Source organism: Calidris pugnax, unplaced genomic scaffold (assembly GCF_001431845.1).
Source record: "Calidris pugnax isolate Ruff unplaced genomic scaffold, ASM143184v1 scaffold17, whole genome shotgun sequence".
NCBI lineage: Eukaryota > Metazoa > Chordata > Aves > Charadriiformes > Scolopacidae > Calidris > Calidris pugnax.
Genome location: NW_015090794.1, coordinates 3,396,878 through 3,405,255, shown reverse-complemented (window position 1 = coordinate 3,405,255; position 8,378 = coordinate 3,396,878). Strand labels below are relative to the sequence as shown.

The 8,378-nt window shown below is 65.1% G+C and overlaps 1 protein-coding gene across 1 annotated transcript; it reads left to right on the top strand.

Moving 5' to 3' along the window:
* Positions 1–2: 2 nt before the first annotated feature.
* Positions 3–7,619, top strand: LOC106884718 (hexosaminidase D-like). Its single transcript, XM_014936249.1, has 16 exons — positions 3–139; positions 3,514–3,753; positions 3,921–4,017; positions 4,177–4,402; positions 4,523–4,632; positions 4,939–5,026; positions 5,110–5,274; positions 5,370–5,462; positions 5,499–5,589; positions 5,804–5,875; positions 5,966–6,170; positions 6,251–6,333; positions 6,549–6,627; positions 6,835–6,936; positions 7,088–7,177; positions 7,280–7,619. The coding sequence occupies exons 3-16, from the start codon at positions 3,923–3,925 to the stop codon at positions 7,461–7,463; spliced, it is 1,683 nt and encodes a 560-aa protein (XP_014791735.1). The 5' UTR covers positions 3–139; positions 3,514–3,753; positions 3,921–3,922; the 3' UTR covers positions 7,464–7,619.
* Positions 7,620–8,378: the final 759 nt, after the last annotated feature.

Below are 8,378 nucleotides of genomic sequence, written 5' to 3'. Positions count from 1 at the left end.
CGCTCGGCCTCGGTCCCGCACCGCCCCGCACCGCCGCAGTGCCCGCGGCACCGGCGCCACCCGGGCCCTCTTAAGAGCGGAGCGGCGGCGGCGGCGGTTCGTTCCCGCGCCCGCTTCCCGGCCGTGCCCGCACCAGCCGGTAAGGGCCGGGGATGCTCAGGGCCGCAGAGGGAAGCGGGGATGCTCGGGGGGATGCAGGGATGCCCGGTGCCGCAGCGGGGACCGGCGCCGCGGGGATGCCCAGCGCAGCCTGCAGGTTGCCGTGGGATGCGGGGATGCCCGAATGGTACCCGGGGCGTGGGGGGGGAGAGGGGGTGCGTGGGGTGCCCCAGACATGAGGGTGGTGAGCCGGTGGCACAGTGGGGTGCGGAAAGCCCCCCCTCCTCCCCGTGCCCAGGGGCTGCCCCGTGTGTGCACCTGAGTCCAGGGGCCACCTCTGCCCGGGGACCGGGAGAGCAGCCCCCTCCTGCTGCCGTGGAGGCGGTAGCCCCGCGGGGAGGTGGGGGGGGGGTCCGCAGCGTCCCCACACAGGAAGCCCCAGCCGTGGGGCTGCAGTGGGGTGGCTCCTGGTGAGGGGCATCTCACCCCGTGGGGGAGACCCGGGCTGGGTGCGAGGGACAAGGACGATCTCTGAGCGAGGAAGGCTCTGGAAGCGTGTGACTGCGCGTGTGAGCGTGCACATGAGTGTGCACGGAGCAGCATCACGCTTCCCACGGCCCCACCGTCGTGCACGCCGAGGGGAGGGAGGGTTTGGCATGGCAACGGCTGGGGAATGCTGGAGCGGGGCGGTGGGCAGCTGGGTGGCATCCAGACCCTACGGCAGCAACCGAAACCCTCGCTGCCAGCCCGGGGGCTGAGGTCAGCACCCGCCACCCGGGGCTCCTTCCTCCCCATGGCCTTGCTCTCTCCAGGCTCAGGTTTGGTTTTGCTCTCATTCAGCTCTCTGCCAGGCTCGGGAAGGTAAGCTTGGAGCTGGGCTGGCTTTGGGGAGCTGGGAGCAAAACCCAGGTGGGCTGCGTGGAGGCAGGGGAGGGGGGCAAGTGCCCAGCCCCCTCCTCGCAGGGCGGTTGCTGGGAGGGTTGAGTCAGGCTGCCCAGTTGTGAGGAGCCACGGGCTCTTCCCAGCCTGTGCCAGCCCTGTCCCCAAAGGGTTGGCAGCGGGAGATGTCAAATTAATAAATATAGCAGGTGCTAGCGGCGAGATGCTGGGCTACAGCAGCGTCACCCATCAGCTGAGCCCTCCCTGCGAAGGAATCTCCTGTTGGCAGAGGGGCACAGAATGGTGGTTGCCCCTTGTCACCCCTTGGTGCTGTGCCCCACCGCCGGCGTGTGCCCATCCCACCTGCCCTCACCTGGGCTGTGCCAGGAAGGCTCAAACCCTGGAAACCTGCTCTCTAAATAAGATAACATATATTAAAAACGCCAAACCGGGCGAGCTGACAGCGTCTGTCTAAATATTTATCCCCGTTCCGATCAGGCACTGTGTTCCCATGACAGTGCAATTAGCATTTTGCATATTTATGGCCTTCCTGGGTGTTGGGCTCCCTCTGCCCCCCTGCCCCGTGCCCGGGGGCCTTGAATCTGCTCTCTTTTCCCGTGCACTCACTCAGTAGAGGTGAGCCTCAGGCTGGCAGCCATCCCCAGCCTGGCACATCCCTGCTGAGCTGTGCTGGAGCTGCCAGGAGCATCCAGGGCTGGGCAGGACTGAAATGCAGCGGGAACAGGCAGGGCAGGGAGTGGGTGCTGCGTCTGTCCCTGCATCCCAGGAGGTACAGCAAGGAGCATGAGGCATGTTTTTCACGCAGGGACATGAGTTCAGGGGACAGTGCGGGCATAACCTGCCCTAAAAACAGGCTCTTCTGCGTGTGAGCACCGGGGGTCTTGGCACCCCCAGGTACCAGGTGATGGGGATGGAGGAGGGATGCTCCAGCTCCCTCCCGCACAGTGCTGCCCTGCCCCGCAATGTGGCCTCACTGGGGCCTCGTGCTCTGGGGACAGCACGTCCTGTGCTGGCTCTGCAGGACATGCCAGGGGTCCCGGCCATCGCGCCCGCCCCATGGCAGCGTGCGGGAGGAGCGTGTCGGGAGGGATTAGGGCTGTGTCTGGAAAAAGGGCTCATTCAGAGCCGGAGGCACGGGGTGGCTCGGTGCGGCTCTCCCCTGGTGCCACTGCTCTGGCAACACAAACAAAACCCTCGCGCTCGGCTGAGCCGCTTCTGCGCCGGCAGCAGCCAAAATCTGCTTTTCGGTTCCCAAATCTGGCAACTCTGCATTTAACCCTGAACTTCAGCGCGTTTGGGTGGCAGCTCACCAACAGGGCTGGTGGCAGTTGCTCCAGGGCTTGCGGTGGCTGCTGGGCTGGGGGGCAGCCTGGGGATGCTGATGTGCTGCCCCATCCCTGCCTCGCTGCGCACACCAGAGTTGGCAAAAAAAGGGAGAAAAAAGGGGAGAAATGATGTTAGAGCTTCTTATGTGCAGCTTCCAGTAGGATTTGTGCTGTCTCCTCTCTGTTGTGCCATGGGGGCCGTGGGAGATGTACTGCCCACAGGGTGACACCCTTTGTCACCTGGGCGAGGATGATCCCCGAGGGGGCTGCAGGGGCAGGGGACACAGGGTATGCTCGATGTTTTCCCCTGCGGTGCCTTCCTAGGGGGTTGCGTTGGGGCTGCAGAGGTTGGTGGCTCCCCAGGCTCACGGGAGTGGTGCCCCAGGTCATGGCAGTGTCCCTGGAGCTGTTACTCAATGGCGTCTGACCTGGCTGAGCACCTCCTGCCGCAGCCTCAGTGCAGCACGGGATGCTGCTGCGGGTCTCGGGGTCGGGGCTGGTCATACACCAGCGGGTACAAATCTCTGCACAATCCCTTAAGCTGTGACTTGGGGGGGACCAGGGAAGGGGCACCTGCTGCCTCATGCCCCACAGAGGCTGCCTTTGGGTTGGGCTCACTTTTCTCTGAATTGGTAGATCCTCTCCTCTGTTCTCAAAATTGGTTTAGGAAAAAAAAAAGGTTTCATGTGAATTTTATTAGCCTTAAGGGTGACAGCTCTTTGACACAAGCTCTTCCCTGCACCCGTGTGGTCTGTCCTCTGTGTCCTGTGAGGGATCAAACATGGGTTTGGCCAGCCCAGCCTCCCCCTGTGCGGTGCTGTGTCTCGCAGCCCCCGGCAGCGCCAGCACGGCCAGTCCTGCCCTCATTCCTCTCCCCCTCCGTGGGGAAAATGGCAACTTCTCTCTCCAGGCTCCCATCCCAGGTGACTGGACCCCATTGGGCTCCTCTCCCGCTCTGAGGTTGTTGTCTGGCAAGTGAAGCAGCTCGTGCCCCTTCCCCTCCACGGTGCTGGGTGGGATTTGCCTCCCCGGGCAGATGCTGTGGGCTGCACGTGGTGTGAGCCTGTCCCCACGGGTGCTGGGGGGGCCAGGCTGCTGCCCTCAGGCTGGCGGTGCCCGTGCCAATGCCCGTCCTTGGAGCAGCCCAGTGTGTCCCGGCGGTCCCTGATCACCTCTCCTCCCTCCACAGGGTTGTTGCCTCCTGTGCCTTGGTGGGACCCGCTCCGTGATGCCACCCCACCCAGCCGCCCTGTGACACAGCCCTCCTCTCCGAGGTGACACAGAAGCTCGAGAGGATCCCCCAGTGGGGACCGGCCCTGCAGCCACCACCTCGTTTGCTCCTGCGCTGGCAGAGCCCAAGGAGGCCGTGCCCTTGCAGGCAGAGGCAAAGGCAGGTCCGGCCACTGGCCCCTGTGCTGGGGCACATGAGGTAAGAGGGACACGTCCCCAACAGGGACCAGGGGGACAGGAGGGGTCTCCCCCACGTCCCCTTTCTCTGGGCAGCAGGGCGCGGTACGTGGGCCTGCGCGGGGTCACCTGTGCTCAGGGTCCCTCAGGGTGCTGCCACATGGCCAGACCCCTGTGTGTCCCCTGCAGAGATGGCCTTCCAGCGGAGCCACAGGCTGAACCTGCTGCGCCTCGTCGTGCTGCTCCTGGTGGCCTTGGCTGGCATCAAGTTCCTCTTCCGTGACAGGTGAGGTGACAGCAGGACCCCAGGCGTGGGTGGGTGGCCTCCATGGTGCCGGGGTCAGTGGGGTGCCCTTGGGTCATGCCCACATGGAGGTCTGGTGCTGGGGGACAGCTGGTGCCCCACTACCCCACGGCACCCCCAGCCCTGATCTACTCCCTCCAGCTTTACCCTGGAGCTGCACAAGCACGTCAGCAAGGACAGCGGGTTCTGGGGGGACGTGGGTGACACCGGCCCCGAGAGCCAGGCTGTGAAGATTCCTGTGGCAAAAATAACAGCCCCAAGGCAAGAGGCTGGGCAGCAGGTCCCCCGGGATGTCAGCGCCACCGAGATGAGGCTGGTCCACCTGGACCTCAAGGGAGCTGCGCCCAGGGTCTCCTACCTGGAGCAGGTGAGGATGTCTGGGGACTGGTGGGAGATGCTGGGGAGGGACCAGCAGAGGTAGAGCAAGGCTGTCCCCCAGGGGGCTCTGCCATCCCCACCAGCTGAGCCCACCCTGCCTGCCCTGCAGGTGTTCCCCCTCCTCTCCCAGCTGGGAGCCAACGGCATCCTCATCGAGTACGAGGACATGTTCCCCTTCAAGGGAGAGCTGGAAATCCTCAAGTCCCCGTACGCTTACAGGTGAGCTGGGGCTGCATGCTGAGCTGGCCCGGGGGCTACCCACTCAGTGTGGCCCTGGCAGGTCCCGGTGAGCAGGAGGCTGGCTGTGACCCGCCTGGACCCGTGCCCGTGATAACGGTGGTTGGGCTGTGCCACCAGCAAACCAGCTCCCTGCCCCGCCGGGTCAATATTTGTGTCCCCATAGTAAAGTCCACACAGGCATGGGGTGGCCAGGGCTACACGGGCAGGGTGCTGGAGGAGGAGGAGGGAGTGCCCTCACACTCTGCCCCCCGGCATCCCCTGGTGAGCCTGTCCCTGCCCACCCAGCGAGGAGGACATCGAGCAGATCCAGCAGCTGGCGGAGCTCCACAAGCTGGAGGTGGTCCCCCTGGTGCAGACCTTTGGGCACGTGGAGGTAGGGGGTCCCGTTCCCACTCCTCGTCCCGCATCCCTTTGGCCCATGGCCCGGAACCCCCTGTGATGGCTCCTCCCGTGCAGTTCATCCTGAAGCACGAGAAGTACCAGCACCTGCGGGAGGTCGAGCGCTTCCCCAACAGCTTCAACCCCCACGTCCCCGACACCCTGGCACTGCTCAAGAGCATCTTGTCACAGGTGATCGACAAGCACAGGCGCTCCACCTGGATCCACATTGGTGCGGATGAGGTGGGCAATGGGCCACGCAGGGACCTCAGCCCTCACCCCAAGCTCCAGTTGTGCTCCCAGGGGTGCTGAGCATCCCCCTTTCCACTCAAATCCAGGTCTTCCATCTTGGGGAGGGGATGGACTCCAAGAACTGGATGAGCCACAACAGGGGTGACACGGGGACCATGTACCTGAAGCACATCAAGGAGGTGCTGGCCTTCACCACGCTGAAGCACATCAAGGAGGTGCTGGCCTTCATCACCACACAGTACAGGGGGCTGCGAGTGCTCATGTGGGATGACATGCTGAGGAAGATCAGCGTGGGAGCCCTGCGGGGTGAGAGGATGGGGACAGCAATGGTGGCACTTGAGCCGGGGGTCTTGGCAGCACTCGTCTGCGTGGCCACCCTGGCAAGCTTCGTGCCCAGTGCCTTGCTGGAGACCATGCATGGTCCTGTGGGGGCACAGGTCTCGGGGGAGCATGAGGAGCCCCAGGCATCCTGCTCCCACTGGCACCAGTGCCCACATCCCCATCCCTGCTCCCTCCACAGAGTCCGGGATAGCGAAGCACGTCTCGCCCATGGTGTGGTTCTACGCCCCTGACTTCGAGGCTGAGCAGATCAGTAAGGCAGTGTGCCAGGCTCCGGGGGCTGATGGGGGGGACAGCCCCCCGTGGGTGGTGGCACTGGTGTGTCACACCTGTCCTGCTGCAGGGCCGTTCCTCACCAAGTACGCGGAGAGCGGCTTCGAAGCGGTGTGGTTCGCCAGCGCCTTCAAGGGCACCACAGGACCGGCGCAGACCTGGCCCCCCCTCAGCTACCACCTCAAAAACCACCTGAGCTGGCTGAAGGTGATGCAGACCCTGCCGCGGCTGGCCCCACTGCGCTTTCAAGGCATCGTCCTCACCGGCTGGCAGAGGTGAGGGGCGGCGGGACCCCCACCCTCCCCAGGGCCACCGGCGGTGCAGGAGGGATGGCACAGATGGTCCCGCTCCACAGGTACGACCACTACTCGGTGCTGTGTGAGCTGCTGCCCGTCGGCATCCCCTCCCTGGCCATCTGCCTGCAGACCCTGGTGAACGGTGAGACACCCCCGTGCTGCCGGTACCGGACCAGCCCTCGTGGCCGGGCTCATTCCCTGTCTCCCCAACCCGGAGAGCCTGTTCCTGCAGGCAGGGAAGGATGCTGGGAGGGGGGTGGGAGGCAAGGGAAGGAGACCTTCAGCTCCCCCAGTCTTGGGGGATGCCTGACAGGGGGGTGGTCCAGGCACCTCTGCCCCTCTCCTTGCCCTTCCCAGGGGGCTTCACGGAAGAGACGAAGAGGAAGGTCCTGGATGCGCTGGGCTTCCAGAGCATGCAGCTGGAGCAGAGCACTTGGTGTGTGGCACTGCCTCCTTGCTTGCGTCAGGAGGGATGCTCTGGAGGGGAGCAGGGGGTTGCTTACCCAAATGCCCCAAGACCCATGTGGGCCAAGGACGGGTGTCTTCCAGCCATGTAGGGTGCTGGGTGTCATCCAGACCAGAGCCCTGGCACAACTGGTGCACCCCATGTGTTGAGCTCTCACCTCCTCCTCCCTTTCCCCAGTGAGGGCAGGGGAGCATTCCCTGGTGCGGAGATCTACCACATGGTCGAGCAGGTTAATGGCCACCTGAAGGAGAGCATTCTCAAAGCCCTGGAAGAAGAGAGGTAACGGGTGGTGGGAGGCAGCGGGGTTGGCTGGCTCTGGCCGTGGGGCCGGAGCACAAGAGTTTTGGCAGGGGAAGGGACCTCCCTGGAGTGTAGCTCTCCATCTCCGGGTGGCCCCCGTGCCCCTGCACTCCCTTCCCTGCCACCCCAGTGCCATCAAGGGCTGGTTCAGCCCCTATCACCGGAAGCGCCAGTTCGGCAACCCCCGCAACATGGAGAGCTTCGGCAGCAAGGTGCTGAAGTACGTGGTACTGGGGGCCTGTGTGGGGCTGGGATGGGTCCCAGGCTTGGGGCTGGGGTCCCTCTCAGGAGGAAGCTGGACCCCCTGCTCTCCCTTCACCAGGCTCCACGAGGACTGGGAGAGCTTCGTCCGCGACCTGCGCACCCACCTGGAGAGGGTCTACTTCCCCGACACGGTGGAGGAGTGGATGGAGGAGAACATCAACCCCTACCTGGACCAGCTGCGGGACCTGGTGCGGGACTACCGGGCCATCATCCGCCTCAACGCCAGGCCCAAGGCGACATAGGGGCCATGCTCCCCCTGGCTCCCGGTGCCCCCCTAGAGCGGGCTCCGGGTGCTGCTGCTGCGTGTCTGTGTGCTGGTGACTGCGTCGCTGCCGCTGGCTGCTACTGTACAGAGAGCTCCTGCACATCCCACTTCCACAATAAAATATTTTCGTAGATGCTGCTGGGTGCTGGAGGGGGCCACAGCTCTACCCCCCACCCCGTGCAGGCAACGGGGAGCTGGGGTGGGCACGGGGGGGGGTGAGATCTGTCCTGGGCTCCTGGGCTCCTTGCTCCTGCTGTGCTGGAGCTGGAGGGTTTGGCAGGCGGAGGGCAGGGAGAGGACACCCACGGGATGCCCCTGTGCCTCGTGCTGGCCTTGAGGGCAGCCATGCCCCCCCTGCGGGATGGGATCCAGCCCCTCGGGGGTGCTGGGTGCCACCGGGTGAGGGCTGGCACCCAGGATAGGGCAGTGCATGAGGCAGGAGGGTGCAGGGAAGGCTCCCACCAGCATCATCCTCAACCTCCAGCAGCGGCTGCCACCATGAGCCCCTGATGGCTGGGAAGGGGGGGGGGCGAGCACGGCGGCGCTGGCTTCCTGCGCCGAGCGGAGCCATCCTCCACACGCTGCTTTCATCTCTTCCTTCCTCTCCTTTTAATCCAGCGCCTGGGGCCCCGCACGCTCCCGGGGCCCCTCCAGCCTCCTGCGCCCGGGCAGGGGCCTCCACGTCGGAACAGCAGCCATGGCAGGGGGGAGCGGGGGGGACCCCTGCGTGGGGCGAGCCCTCCTGCTGCTGGTGGTGCCTCCAGCTCCTGCAAGCAAGAGTTTCTGCGTACCCACCCCTCCACGGTGCCCGTCCCTGCGGTGGTGGGGGGGGAGGCACAGCCGAAGCTCCCCATGCCCGCGGCTCTCCCCGTTCAGGGCGCTGGTTTTGGCT

Bases quoted from the DNA above. Each gene is read 5' to 3' on its own strand.
- LOC106884718 (XM_014936249.1), top strand. From the start codon at position 3,923: ATGGCCTTCCAGCGGAGCCACAGGCTGAACCTGCTGCGCCTCGTCGTG. The intron at 4,633-4,938 runs GTGAGCTGGGGC...CTGCCCACCCAG, and splicing joins AAGTCCCCGTACGCTTACAG to CGAGGAGGACATCGAGCAGA. The intron at 5,027-5,109 runs GTAGGGGGTCCC...CCTCCCGTGCAG, and splicing joins AGACCTTTGGGCACGTGGAG to TTCATCCTGAAGCACGAGAA.